At 37.5% G+C, this 15,442-nt stretch overlaps 1 protein-coding gene across 6 annotated transcripts in view; it reads right to left on the bottom strand.

Annotated features, from left to right (window-relative positions):
• UTRN (utrophin) overlaps positions 1–15,160 on the bottom strand; it is a 639,104-nt gene extending 623,944 nt beyond the window's left edge. The window contains exons 1-3 of one of the 6 annotated variants that reach the window (XM_012549382.3): positions 14,470–15,160; positions 14,206–14,343; positions 9,653–9,822 (exon numbers count right to left, since the gene is read on the bottom strand). In XM_012549382.3, coding sequence (XP_012404836.1) covers positions 9,653–9,731 — 79 coding nt within the window. In that variant the 5' untranslated portion in view covers positions 9,732–9,822; positions 14,206–14,343; positions 14,470–15,160. Of the gene's footprint in view, positions 1–9,652; positions 9,823–12,569; positions 12,592–13,345; positions 13,447–13,689; positions 13,789–14,205 lie in introns of those variants that run through there. The other 5 variants (XM_031968408.1, XM_023503255.2, XM_012549383.3 and 2 more) reach the window with 5 other exon arrangements.
• Positions 15,161–15,442: the final 282 nt, after the last annotated feature.

Below are 15,442 nucleotides of genomic sequence, written 5' to 3' on the forward strand. Positions count from 1 at the left end.
TTGTTCCTACTTCCCAGCCCTAATAATTATGTTGTAAAGACAAAAGGCATTCACAATTAATGGGTACATTAAATTGAAAGTGTTGACGCTAAAAGACAAAATCTATCAGCACATTTCTTGCTTATATTTTTAACTCATCAGAAAATGTCATTAAGAAATCAGTGGGTCTTTCTCTTTCTATTTGAAAAATACTAGGAAGCTCTATTGAAGAACTATCATTAAAATTAATACATAATTGTAATTTTTTTAAATAATCAAAACATGGATAAGTAACAACATAATTTATCCAACACAAGAGTAATTACATTAGAAGATTTAGCTGACTTCTTAAAAATTGAATTAACCAACACTATATGGAATGCACTTTAATTTGGGTTGCCAAAGATTTCATACCAATAGTCTCCTTCTTAATACTACCAACTAAGCCTGCGTAACTGGCTTCTGCCAGAGAAGCCCCAGAGGACTGAAGTCTCAGACATTTGGTCATTCAAAAGTAAAAGTGAGAAGATGAGAGAACCACAGGGGAGATGAAAAATTTAACCATCCCCAGGGAGCAATGATTACTTAATTCTAAGTACACTGGGAAACAGAGGAATATTATGGATCCAATTTAGTTTCATTTTTCATTCAACAAATATTTACTGAAAGCCTATTCCCTAAGTATTACTTAAGCAGGGTATTATTTCTTAAACATAAAGGTTTTTACTGATTCTACAGCTTCACACATTTTCACTAATATTTTCTCCTTTGCAAGAAAATGACACAGTACAAAATAGCAGTTTCAATTTCTGTGTTGAAATAAAATGTAGAAAAAAACTTTCCAAGCCTCTCTCTGTATAATGAATTCCTTTGCTTGACAAATTTTCAGCAATTTTTATTCAAATTTTACAACTCTTACCAGATTTCTGAAAGTTTGGAAATAGCAATAGCTCAATGGAATTACATTACTATATGTGTGACAGCATTTCTTCATGGTAATGAAGAAATAAAACTGGGAACTATTTTCATACAAGGGGCAAGAGTTACTGATTTTTCTGCTTTAGCTAAATTTCCATGATGTCCACTACAACAAATCTATCTTATACATGGAAAAAGCAAAATCCATTCTGGGACTGATGCATAACTACTAAATAAAGCAATTCAAACAATTTACAGCTCCTCAAGAGCTTTAAAAAAAGTCACTTCATAGAACTTGCTGTGAGTGGAGGAATTAGGAGAAGATGGGTAGCTACCAAAAATAAAATTTAAGTAGCCACTGTCTACTATTTCCCAAGAGAAAATAAGAGAAAGATAAATTGATGTACTTTATTCTAAGCATAGCATTGAAGGTCTTTTTTTAGGAGCCTTGCTATAAATGGAATCAAGCATAATTTTCCACATTAGCTGGTTAACTTTATTCTCATTTTCTCTCTCTCACTCTCTCACTCTCTCTTGCTCTCTCTTGCTCTCTCGCTCTCGTGTGTGTGTGTGTGTGTGTGTGTGTGTGTGTGTGTGTGTGTGGCTCTGTCTCTCTTTTTCTTTTGATTTCTCTATTCCTGAGAGTACTATATTAAAGTTCTGAACCAGGGTGCCAAATTTAATGCATGAAATACAAAATTTACCTATTAAAGAGAAAGGAAGAGCTATGAAAGTAATCCCAGGAAGAAATGGAAGAATAGGGATCTGGGGAGAAAGTAATCATTTACGGAAGAGATTCTAATATTCTCCATCCTAGGCAACATCAGATTTCTTGGCTACTTCTCAGAGAAGAAGAGATAAGAGCCAAGGGCAAGGAAGGAGTTTTGAACAGCTGAGAATACAAGCAACACGTTAAATCTCTTGATTAGAGTTCAGCTTCCTTGGAAATAACCAATATTTTAAAGCTGCCTTTAAGACCAAGTACCTTTGACTTTGTTCTGGTTGGTCCAATAATCCCTATTGTACAAAGCGGAGAGTAAATAAACCATTGGTATGTGAGGAAGCATGAATAAAATTTCTAAAAATTAAAGTTTTCCAAAAATGCAACAGGCTGCAGCTAGGTAGTATAGGGAAGAGAATTGGGAGTAGAGCAAAGAAAATCTATGTTCAAATTCTGCTTTAGACACCTTTTAGCTGTATTTTCCTAATTTCTTCATGCTTCAGTTTCCTCATCTATAAATGAAGGAATTAGACTCACTGGCCTCCAAGATCACTTCCAGGTCTAAATCTATAATGCTTCAAACCCATGAAGGCTTGCTTGAATTCTCATAGGAAGAATCAAAGGATTTAGAACTCAATAAAACTTTTGGAGAGCATTTAATGCAAGAGTTCTTAAGTGTGTGTGTGTCATGGACCCCTTTGGCAGTTCTATGGGTGCCTTTTCAGAACAATGTTTTTTTCTTAATTCACAACATAAAATTCATCAGAAACCCACCACACTGAGATGGTTACAATCTCAATCTCAATCTCTCTCTCTCTCTCTTCATTCCTCCTTTCCCCCCTCCCTCTCTCCCCACTCCCTTCTCTCTCTTTCTCATTTATAGTTGACAGATCCAGGTTAAGAAACCCTGATTAATCTGACTCCTTCATTTAACAGGCAAATGATCAAAGCCCTGAGAAAGGAAATGATTTGCTAAAGGTCACACAAGTCAAAAGCTGTAGTGTGCTTTCTAGAGCCCCCAAATTGAGGTTGCCAAAATATAATATGCTTTCTAGAGCCTTCACCCTGAGGTGCCAAAATATACCGTCCAGACTAGCTCTCTGGAGGATCTCAGGACCAGCCCAAGTCCTTGGTCTTAGTGGAGGAATGATGAAGGCAGGAGACCCACCAGGATGGCCAAAGATGGAGTCCTTTTATTTCCAGTCCTCTCAGCTCCTAAATACCTTAATATGACTACATCATTACAGCACTGAGCATGTGTCAAATATAGAACCATTACATCACCACAGCACGCAGTGCAAATGTTAACTATAAGCACCCTGCTGTTGATATGTAAATGCCTCTTACTATAAGTATCCCTTGCTTCAAGTAAAACAGAAGTGGTCACTCCCTCCTTGATTTCTCAGTAAAGATAAGAACACCAAAAGGAAGTAGTCACCCCCTCCCTGACTTCTCAGAAAAAGTGAGAGCACCAAAGGGAGATGGGAAGCCAAACCAGACATTGTCAGCAGGTTCCCTCTGGGCTGAAGGGTTTTATACCTTACCCAGAGTTCATCCACTATCTGCAGCCCTCTACAACAAGCAAGACAACCAATTTTCAAATTTAGGTCTTCTAAAATCTCCAGGACCAGATGGATTTGCAAGTGAATTCTACCAAGTATTTAAAGAACAATTAATTCCAATACTCTACAAACTATTCAGAAAAATAGGGAAAGAAGTATTCTACCAAATTCCTTTTATATGACAGATATAATGCAGATACCTAAACCAAGTAGGATCAAAACAGAGAAAGAAAATTATACACTAAACTCAGGCCTTTTGATTCCACAGTCAACATATTTTCCACTATACCACTCTACTAAGAATTCAAGCAAAGTTTGGATGACTCTTGGAGACACAGAAAAAAGATGTGAGGCTGCACTGGGTCAGAATTTAATTAATCTCTATTGTCCCTTCCAACTAATTAAGGTGAAGAAAAAAGAAAAGAATAAAGAGGACAACAAAGGAGTCTAACATTCAGTCTTCTTGTTTCTTTACATTCATTGCCATATTTGATTTTCTGGATTTAGGCTGGTCCTGTGGTTTCACTGATATAAGAATCTTCTAATGGTGACTCAATAATAATGCAAACAAAGATTGACATCTGCTCTAAGTTTAATAATCTTAGAAATTTTCCAGTCTAGGGGAGAGGGTGGGAGGAAGGGAGAAAAATTTGCAACACAAGGTTTTGTAAGGGTGAATGTTGAAAACTATCTTTGCACATATTTTGAAAATAAAAGGCTATTTTAAAAAAAAAAAAATTTTTTTCCAGAGGCATTGAGGTAGGGCAATTTTCTCAGAATCACCCAGAAAATTATGTGCCAGAAGTGGGATCTGAGTGAGTGTCCTCCTAACTCCCTAGAAGCTCTCTCTCCACTGCCCCAAAGTGTTCCCATATTAGAAAACTATTCATTTGAAGATCATGTGAGAGCCATTCATCTAAAAATGATATTGTGGAACACCTATTTTCCTATGGACCTAGCATGATGCAAATAAATTTGTATACAATCAATGCCAGAAGTAGTGGGAGACAAAATTGTAATGAGTCTGAGCAAAATCAGCTCCTCCATCCCTGCTATAGATACCCTAAACACCTCCTTCTCTGCTTCAAACTATTCCCTCTCATCCCACAGATCCTGATACAAACCTGTTATAAACCAGCTTTTTATATTCTGAAAGAAGATCAAGAACGAGTTACATAAAATGATATGCATCCAAGTCCAAGTGGATGATGTTTTTGGAAATCTAAGAATGGATTGGTCCCATCCCTAATAGGATGGTCCCTTAATGCCATTTCCTTCATACTGAACCTCTGTTTACAGCAAGTATTTATGTTATGTGCCAGCATTTTATAAATTCATCTAAATATCCAAAACATTTTTACCTCTATATAAAAAATACAATGTGTAATTACTAAATCAGGAATTTTTAAGCTCCATAGCTGGCCAAGAATGGAGATGACTCCAAGACTCACCACTCCAAGAAACAGAGGATCATAGCTCAAGAGACAGAAATGTTTTCTGATTCTTAATCAAGTTTTCTTTCCATTCCATCACATTGTCTATGGTTCAACTAGACCTGGAATTGGTGGTGTGTATGAACAATGTACCTGCCCTCTGAAAGAATTCTCCAGAAGATACTGAGGTTTTCAAAGGAGCAAGGGAAAGCATAATCCTACTTAAACATTTTAACCACATATTTTAATTCTCTACCTTCCTCACTATAATCTCTTCCAGAACTAAGCTTACCTCCCAATTTCTACAACAGAGCTTCTGAGATCCTTGCTTTCTTTGCTAGTACCTTTCCTGAGATTAACTGCATTTCACTATATAGATCTCATCACAGTTTTTTGCACATTAGAATGTAAGCTCCTTAAAAGCAAGAAATGTTTTTACTTTTGTATGCTCAATGCTTAGAATAATCTGACACATAGTAAACCCTTACTAAATATTTCCTTACTGGTAATTAATAATAAAAATATTAACAGCTAGACATAGTACCTATTATATGCCAAATACTGTGCAGATATTATCTGATTTGATCCCCATGACTAACCTAGGAGGTAAGTGGTATTATTAATATCCTCATTTACAGAGAAGGAAACTGAAGCATACAGGGGTTTACTGAAAGTATCTGAGGTTGGATTTGGACTGAGATATTTTTTTCCTTGATTCCTCGTCTAGAAGAAAGTGAAAAATTATTTTCTTCAAAGCAACCAGATGTGGAAAATATAAATGCAAATTTCAGAAAACAGGATTAAGAAGCTCAGACTAATTTAAGTAAATATTATGGCAGAGTAGAAAGAATGCTACACCTAAGTTCTGGTCCCATCTTTGCCACTAACTAGCTGTGTGCCCTTGAGCAATCAAAGTCTCAGCTTCTTCAATCTGTTAAATGACTGAGTTTTATTTATTTTCTTCCTCATCTAAAAATGCTATGATTCCATATCTATACCAACAAGAATATAAATTGCTTGTGATAATTATAAGAACAATTAGTGATCTTTCTGGAAGCATGCTTTAAAAAATACATAAATCCATTTTTATTTTCAGCATCATAAAAAAAGTGACTCAAGACCCAGCTCAGTTCCATTGAATGTACTTTCCTTGATTTCATACCCCAATCACTGCTTAAAGTGACTCTTGCTCCTGAAATTTTTATATAACTTTCTATAGATCTCTCCCTTATGATATTCTATTTCATATAATACTTATTTATGTGCATAGCTTTATCTCTTCCCTCCTCTTATGTTACACTGCAAACTTCTTGATTGAAAGGACAAAATCATTTCTCTTCTTTGTGTTCCTGGGGCCTAGCAAATTTATAGCATTTATAGAACCCAGGCATTTTGATTCAATGCCCAATACTGTTTCCTTTTTTGTTTGTTTGTTTTGTTTTTTGTTTAGGCAAGTAGGTTAAGTGATTTGCCCAGAGTCACACAGCTAGTAATTATTGAATGTCTGAGGTCTGATTCGAACTCGGGTTCTCTTGATTCCACAGTAGGTGTTCTATCCACTGAACCATCTATCTGCCCTTCCCAATACTATTTCCAGTGTACCACAACTGCCTCCCTAAAGAAGAGAGGTCATTCCACTTTAAGAATTTAATTCATTCATATCTATCTTTGTACCATATTTTATTGAACAATTAAAGCCAAATTAATCTTTCTCCTTAATATGATGGTGCAGTCAACCATAGCACCAAATTATAAACTTAGAATAAAATAAACAAATAATACAATATATTGGTCCAATATGGAAGCAGATCCTCCTATCAGAGTGATGGATATATCCTCTAGGGTTCTGACAGACACAAGACTCACACTCCAAGAAAAAAATTGACTTCACTTACATTAAAAAGCAATCTCCTTGAAAACAAGAAAAAAATGAAATCTATTAAGATACTCAAGTCCAATCACAAAGTTCCTTTCCAAAATAAAACATTCCTGAACAAAGATAACATACTCCAAAATTGTTTCCTACAGTTGCTGTGTCCAAGAGCAATCTTTAAAATCACATCTTAATCAAGAGAATATTTACACAGCAACAAGAAGGTTATGTGAGGATCAATTTTTATGGGGTTGGCCCTTTTCAACAATGAGGTGATTCAGGCCAATTCCAATAGACTTGTAATACAGAGAGCCATCTGCATTCAGAAAGAGGACTATGGGGACTGAATTTGGATGATAATATAGTATTTTCATCTTTTTTATTGTCTTTTTATTTTCTTTATCATTTTTTTTCCTTTTTGATCTGATTTTTCTTATGCAGCATGATAAATGTAGAAATATGTATAGAGGAACTGCACATGTTTAACATATATTGGATTACCTGCTCTAGGGGAGAATGGGGAGAAGAGAGGGAGAAAAATTTCGAACACAAGGTTTTGCAAGGGTGAGTAATGAAAACTATCTTTGCACATATTTTGAAAATAAAAAGCTATTTTTTAAAAATCACATCTTATTTTTCATCAATGCTACCCTCAAGTTTCTTTTAAAGCAGAGTTTTTGGGTGCAATATCATTCAAGTTCTATACTCTGCCTTAAAGAATCAAGCCAATTAGCAGTAGACAAAATGAAGTTATAAATGCCAATATGAAGTGCCTGCCCTTCTCTCCTCCATTCAGACCTATATTTATCCTAACCGACTTCATGCACTAGACCACAGGCACTAGGCAGCTGCTCAGCAATATGATTCATGTCTCAGACACGCAATGGTTATAGTTTCAAGACGCTCTGGAGTAGGTGCTAGTGAAACAAGATTAAAGTCATAACTTTAATATTAAAGTTTCTAAGCTATTAAAGGCTCTTTAATTGATAAATGTAAAGATCAGTTTGAAAGTTATACAATACTAACATGTTTTTTTATAGTACTCATAAAATTATATAATTTTTTTATAGCTAAGTACTTATTATAATTATCACAATTTCTTAAATCAATAGAAACTGAGTCAGGAAACCAGTAAGACTACTCTGGTTTCCTAAAAGCATAGAAAATAGACAGTACATACTTTTCTCTGTCAGATTTTCCACTGTGTTATGCTTCACTTGGATATTCATTGAGGATGAAAACAATGATAACACCCTACACTTATATGAAGTACTCAAACATTTAAAGTCATACCATGAATTTCAAGGGATTAAAATATACTCATGGAACACTTAATTTTAGAAGTATTAGAGTATTAAGCTTTACCCCTCCAAAAGATTTTTATATTAAGTAAAATGACACTGAAATTAAATACTAATTACTGTTTATTTAAGGCCACATCCCTACTAAACATCTTCACTATCCCTGGAGAGAGTCGTGTGTTTAAATAAGCATAGTTAAATAAACTATAATGTAGTCTAATAGGGGAAGAAATGGTAAGGAGCTGGGTCAGAAAGACCTGGTGCCTCAAGCCCTTTTTCTAATATATATTAGGTGTATAATCACAGTCAAGTCACTAAACCTTTCTAACTCTCTCAGCCCTCATCTATAAAATTAGAATATTAATTACTACTTAACCTCACAAGGATGTTGTGATAGATAATGTACATAAAGAACTTGCGAGCTTTAAACAATTTAATGTCAGTTATCAAAAAAAGGAAACAAAGAAAGTAGTTCCCTTCATTTGTGATATCACAGGTCTGAAGGGAGAGAGAAGGTCCTTATATGACTGGGGACCGAGTTATTTATTTTCAAACACATAAAAAAATTTCTGAAGTCATGTGACAGTAAAGAATGGGATATTTCTTTAGTAAAAATAAAACTGGAAAACATAACCATACCTTTCAAAAACTTTCAAAAACATTTAGTATAGTATTGACAGGCCAAAATGAGGCATTGATTGATTAAATGAGTCTTCAAAAGCCCTAACTGCCTCTTCCCAATTCTGCCTTTTAAGCTTACTAAAATATGTATGTTTTGGGAGACTGAAGAAGGATGGAGAGGAAAGGAAGTATGGAAGAAATATTTTAAACCAAGCATGAATTTTTTTATAAAGATTTCCAATAACTGAATATACCATTGGAGCTATAAATGGAACAAAAAAAAAAAAAAAAAAAAAGAGCAAAGCACTGTCTACAGAAATCCAAGTCACAATGTTTGCATTTAAATTATTGATCACTATTAATTTTTCAGATTATCTAGTTGACAGTTGCATAATGCCGAGGTAAAATATTTTTTTAAAAAATGCTAGGGTAAAACAGACAAAGGAATATGGCAACTATGTGCCTAGGGCAGAGACTCAACTTGTTTTGTTTTGTTTTTAGGCTGGGGAGGGGGAAGAGGGGACCTAGTGTCTTTGGTAGTTTTATGAAGCATATGGGCCTCCTTTTCAGAATAATGTTTAGTTGCCTATAATCATAATTGCTAAATTATGCTAAATTTCACTTAGAGGTTAAAAGTTTAGCCTTGAATTTTAACCTCTAATTGAAATTAAGCATAATTTTGCATTATGAATATTGGCAACCAACAACATGAAAATAAAGACTTCCACCTTTATTTTTTTCCACCTAAGCTCTCTGATCCACAGAAATCTATTCACAAATCCAGGAAAAATAATAACCCCTAGACCAGAGGATAGGGTTAGTTGCAACAAATCCAGAATGAAGATAAACAGCCACAGCCTGGGGCAATTCAAGTACCTAAATTTTATATATAATCTTTTCCATTTGAGAAATCATCCTCCAAATTGCACCTTTATATCTGAATGTAACACGAAATATTTTTACAAATGGAAGCCAAGCAAATTACAGGCTACTATTTAAGCAATACAGAAATTAAGATGGAACACTTGTAAAATATATCCTTTCTCTTTCAAAAACATAACTAATATGCTGTAAACAGAAGTTAAAAAGATCATTTCATTAACTTCACAGGAACAAAATAAAATGAAGCCCCACAATTAAAGGATACCTATTCTCCTTGCAAATATGATAATCCACAAATGCCTTGACAAAGGAGACTTGGAAGAGGAGGAAAAGAGAAAGGAAGCAAGTTGTCTATCACCTACCTGATCTGGACTTAATGATGTCACTGAATTCATTCTGTCCCTCAGTTGGTCTATTCTCTTGCTCTCCATATTTGGCCATCTTTGCAGAAATTCAACTCAGTATTAAAAAACTCTGCAAAATATTCTTATGGATTGTGTCTTTCTTTACAAAGTTGATTTGGCATTAAGACCTGAAAACAAAGGGGAAAATATTAATTGATATACACTACCTTTATCTGTATACAAAAATATGCACGTACACACACAAGCAGATAAAACACATTCTAAGAAATACAACTTTATTTAAGGATCAAACAGGTGGTGTTCAATTAACAGAACTCAGTCCACAAGCATTTATTAAGCTCTTATTATGTACCAGACACTATGCTAAGCACCTTAAGAAAGTCACGAATTGTCTGTCTCATTCTTAAGAAAAGCATTTCTAGTATCTGAGGAATTCAGGGTTTTATCTTTCATTCACTAGCCTTTACATATACCACCTGTCAATAACTCCAGCTCCTGGCTTATTCTAATGTGTTATAATAGGCCTGGGGCATACCATCCCAGCACCCAAAGAGCATCAAGATTTTTCCCTAGCTTCAACAATACCCAGAAGGAAGATACCAACTTTCAGTTAAATTAACTAACCATTAGTTTGAAAATATAACTGCCAATTTATATGTGATATACTAATTTGCTTTTGTTGGACTTACATGAGAATGCAGACATTAAGGTTATTCCCCTCCTGGGCAAAGAATGCATGTTTTAGTCCTTCTGCTTATCTCCCACTATCTTGTAATATTGTGACTAATTAGACATATCAATAGATGAAGATGTGTGGAAAGAGAACTTTGTTCCAGTAATGGAAAATTACCAAAAAAAATTTTTTTTTAATTTCTTGTATATAAAGTTATTTGATATTAGCTTTCTGCATACCACTTGTCCAGAAGACAGCAAAGACAAAAGTGATCCTACTGTTAGTTTGAGTTCCTTTTATTTTTAACTTAGCAACTTACTTTCAATATGGCAACTGTTACTGTTAACAACTTATACTCTTTTATAAGAAAGTTATTTTTTTCTATAAATGAGTGATCTCAAAAAAATTTACCATGTGTTTATGTGTGATTTTGTTAGAACTCTTGCTTTTTTTTTTTTTTAAACAGTGTGATATAATTAAACTTGGAAATTCTTAAGTCTATCTCATTGAGAGAAATACTCATGGTAGGCTCCAGGAAGATATTCCCAAGTGATATTATGCACCGTAAGAGACAAAATTAATGAAAAAAATGTATTAAAGGCTAGTCACTAGTTAGGAACAGGGCTCAACTAGGAATACAAATACAAGTAAAATAATAGGTGGCCTTTAAAAGTTTACATTCTAAAGGGAATGGGAAGGACAACATACAAAATGAGTCCTAAATAGAAAGAGTTTTGTTTTGTTTTTCTTTTGGATTTTGTTTTGTTTTTTTGGACAGGGATAGTAGAGAATAGTGATTGAAATAATAGCATTATTAAACAAGACGTTACAGATTATATATATGCATATTATATATATATATATATACACACACACAGTACTATGTGTATGTGTGTTTGTGTATACATATATATAAATGTGTATATATATATATATATATGACTTTAAGGTTTTCAAAATATCCTTATAACAACACTGATAAAGTCAACATTAAATATTACTATTATTAACACTTTTCTAGATGAAAAAAAATTGAGTCTAACAGATTTCCCTCCCAAAGATTCCAGAGCTCAGAATGGTTAAAGCCTGGGATTTAGGTCTCCTGACTTCAAGTCCATCTTGTCATTTCCATATTATCTACTACACTGCCTCTATTTGGAGAGCATAATGGCAAAGGGCCATATCCCCAACCTTGAAGAAGCTAATAAACTTACCAAAATTACTATCTTTAGGTTCCATTCTGAAATTTTTGTTCTTCAAATTTGACCTACCAAAAGTTTCACTATCATGAATCTACTCAACTGGTTCTTTACCTCATCCTTTCTTACACATACTGGATATGGAGTCAGAACTCTCCAATCTGAATACTAACTGATCCTTTTTTTAAATTTCCTCTCCTTAAGCAGGTCACTTAACATCTCAAAAGCAAATGACAGTTTTATTAGATTATCTCAGAAGAGGAATATTCTAAATGCAGAGCTATTTAGAGCTGGAAAGAACCTATGGTTATCTAGTACAACCCTCTCAGGGCACAGATGAGAAACCTGAAGCTTAGAGGTTAAACGGCTTGCCCATTCGTAGTCACAAAGCTAGAGTCAAAAAGGGTGGATTTAAACCGGAACTTTTTCCACCTCCAAATCCAGCACTCTAAGGTACCAAGTCATGCTGCCTTCAAAATCCAGTTCTAAATTTTCTGCATTTAGTGTCAAATCACCGTGTCAAGGAATAAGAGAAAAGAGAAAGAAGCAAAAGATGATTGGAGAGTGGAGAGGAATGGAGAGTTAAGAAATATTATATAAAATTTCCCTGGGAATAATTTGCAGTTACCTAGGAATACCAAAATTAGTATAAACAAAGAAGAATATGAGTAGTACTTGAGAAAAAAGTTCATTCCCAGGAGAGACCACTACCTTAAATTAATAGATATTGAAAGAGGAAGAGTGAAGTGGGAAGGAGGGTACTTTCAAATAATTATCGTACTTTTTTTAAAAAGCTTAGAAAACTCCTAAATGTCCACACATAACGAAGAGAATTACACGCATACAGTGCAGCCCCTAGGGAAAGTTTATATCAGTCATTATTGCTCTTAACAACTCGGGCAATAACTTTTATGTAAACACTCTGGGACAATTAAAGCTCTGTCTCACCAGCCACATAAAACCCTTCCAAAAGGGAGGAGGTGAAAGCAGGAGGGGGGAGGGGAGAACTGCTCCACTTAAACTTCAGCTCTAGCCTACCCACCGGTACTCGGAACCCTCAGTTTTGCCAAACTCCAGCTCCAGCCTCCAGCCCGGCCTAAGTTGCCGAGGTTTGGGGCTCCACCGCTTTCCGCGCCCACCAAACTGAAACCAACTGGGAGGGGCTAGGCGAACTTCCTCCTGCGTGTGCAAGTTACAAAGGAATTGTGCCTACAGGCAGTCCGGCTGCCTGGGGAGGCAAGAGGAAGAAGCAGCGGATTCCGGGGCTTTCAGGGAGCCGTCAACTCAGTGCGCTCCTTCTTTTAAGATCCCAAAGCAACCTAGTCCCATTTTTTACTGAAGAACTTTGCGAAGCTTATGATTGTGTTGGTACCATACCCTGTTTCTCCCTTCTTTCATCAATGAAGATGAATAAATAAAAAAGGCCAAAATAAATAAAAGTTTGAGGATTCCATCTCTGATAGCCACCTGCAGGGTTAAAGAAAGGATCCCCTGTAGCTGGAATTTCTATTAAAGGAAAGGTTGTGAAATTACTTGGGAGGGGGAGGGAAGAAATAGCCTGTGCTCTATAAAGTTCAGATTGAGGAAACAGCCATTTCCAAAGAATTGCAAAAAGAGATGCCGGTCTATCAGTTAATAAGCATTTATTGTGTATTTACTATATGCCAGGCGCAGTGCTAAGGTCTGGGAAAGTGGCCTTAAATAACACTGCTGAGGTTTTACACGCCCGCGCGCGCGTACGCACACACACACACACACACACACCCCAAAGTAAACCATAACATAGTTACCGGACAAGTTTCAAAAGACAATACTTACACCAGAATGCCATTAGCGCACAAATCCGGGATTCCTCACCCACGTAAAGAGCTAACCCCTTCCCAATCGCCCAGTGAAGGAGATACTAGTGGCTTTAAGCCAAAATAATAATACTCTCTCCAAAGCCCCACCCTTTAGATCTGTTACAGCTCTGAAGTCAAGCACGCTTTCTCCCAAGCCACCGAACTGAAACGCCCTCCACCTCCTTCTTTTCCTCCTTGCCTGGCAACCACTACTCCTTCCCTCCCTTCCTTCTTCCCTCTCTCTCACCGCTCCCTCACTCTCATACTCACTGCTCCTCCCAAGTCCCAGTCCTTACCGGTCTCAGGGATCGGGCTACGCACCTGCAGGTCAAAATGACCCAATAGCTTGTTGATGGTCTCTTCCCTGACCTGAAATCTATCCTCCGGTCTCCCCCCAGTCCAGAGAACAGAAAACTAATCCAGCTGCCAAGCACCTTTAAGAATCCTTGGGCGCTGACTCACATCTGTCTTGAGAGTGTAAAAGGGGGGGATGGGAAGAGAGACCATAGATTTCCCATTAGCGAGGAGGCATTTTAAGGGTCCCTCCCTTAAAGAGAAGGGTCCTTCTCCGCCCTTTTCCACATCTCTGACGTCCTTTCTCCCGCCCAAGTCAAGCAGCCGCAACTTCTTGGGAAAGTGTGTATAAAACTTAAGATCCAGGCTGAGTAAGTCAAGAAAGCAATGGTGAGCGCAAAAGCTCTGCCTGGCAGCCAACGAGCCCAGCCTACTACTCAACTTTCCCCTCCCTCCCCTCCTCTTTACCCCTCCCCCCTTTTCCCAGCTCAGGTGCGGTAGTCACATTACTGTCTCCGGGATATCAATAATGCATCAGCTTACCTGCTTCCGTGACTCTCCGGCCCACTTCTCTCCCTGACCCGGTCCCAGCTCAGTTCCAAGTTTTTGCTGGATTTATACAGGATTTATTTCCTTTTTCCCCCTTCTTTTATTAAAATTGGGACACCAAATAAATATGCCCTAAGACAAAAAAAAAAAAATCTTTTTGACAACCAACTGAATAACGCCCCAGACTTATGCAATCTTCCTGCTCTCCAGTTCCGCCAAAAAAACATATATTTTTTTAAATTCAATAGCAAACCAAACCTGGAATAGGAGCTCACACCCCAAGTTTGCCAAATACTAAAGTGTTTTCCTTCAGCAGAAAGGACCAAAAAAGGGGGGTGGGATGAGGGAACTTCTCCTTGCTATTCCCCCAATCGCCTGCCAATTGCTGGCTAGTTGCTCCTCCTTTTTGGTGGAATGAAGCTTCTCCAGAGGCTGCAGCTGCTCCCTTACTCTTAGGAAAGGCGGACTCCAGAACTTTGCGTACAAAAGCCGCTCCACTTCTTCCCGGCTTCTCCTGCTTTTCCTCCTCTCCCCTAGGTTTCCCCCTTTGTTGGAGAGTACTGAAAGGGGTGAGGCAGCTGGACAAGGAGTCCCTCTGCGTCCGCTGGGAAGCTGAGGCTGCGGTCTGAGCAGCCACCTCAGACGGCTAGCATGGAAGAGTAAGGAATAAGGGCAGCAATGCCCAGTCCGCTGGTCGGCGCAAGTGCCAGCCCTTCGCTTTGCTCCGGTTTCTCCGCCCGCCTCTGAACTTTGTCCCGAAGCTCAGCTCCAGTCCCTCCGAGGTCCCCGGCTTAAGTCACCGCTGCAGCCCGAGCTGCCTGCGGCTGCTGGGGTTTCAGCGCCGGGAACGTGGCGCGACTGAGTCACCTGACCGCGCGCTCAGTCAATCATCCCGGCTGGAACCCGGGAGCTCCCCTCCCCTGCGCCCTCCTGGACAGCTCAGCGTTTACCGACGTGCTTTGGTTGCCCCAACTCAAGCTAGATATTTTGGAGGAAGCTCCCTCCCCCCTGCAGGGAAATTAACCTTTTGGTGCTTTGGTCTGGGTGTGTGTGCGGTAGAGGGGAAGAATGGATGTCTCATCGAAACACGATCCCATTTATTTAGATTATTTTAAAATATGAGATCCGCCCCTCCAACAACTTGGCCCTTAGTTGCTAGTGATTTTCCTCTTTTCTTTAAGGGAAGAAATCTTTCTGTTTCAGCTCCCCAGTTAGAGCCTCACTCCACTTC

Source organism: Sarcophilus harrisii, chromosome 4 (genome assembly GCF_902635505.1).
Source record: "Sarcophilus harrisii chromosome 4, mSarHar1.11, whole genome shotgun sequence".
Lineage (NCBI taxonomy): Eukaryota > Metazoa > Chordata > Mammalia > Dasyuromorphia > Dasyuridae > Sarcophilus > Sarcophilus harrisii.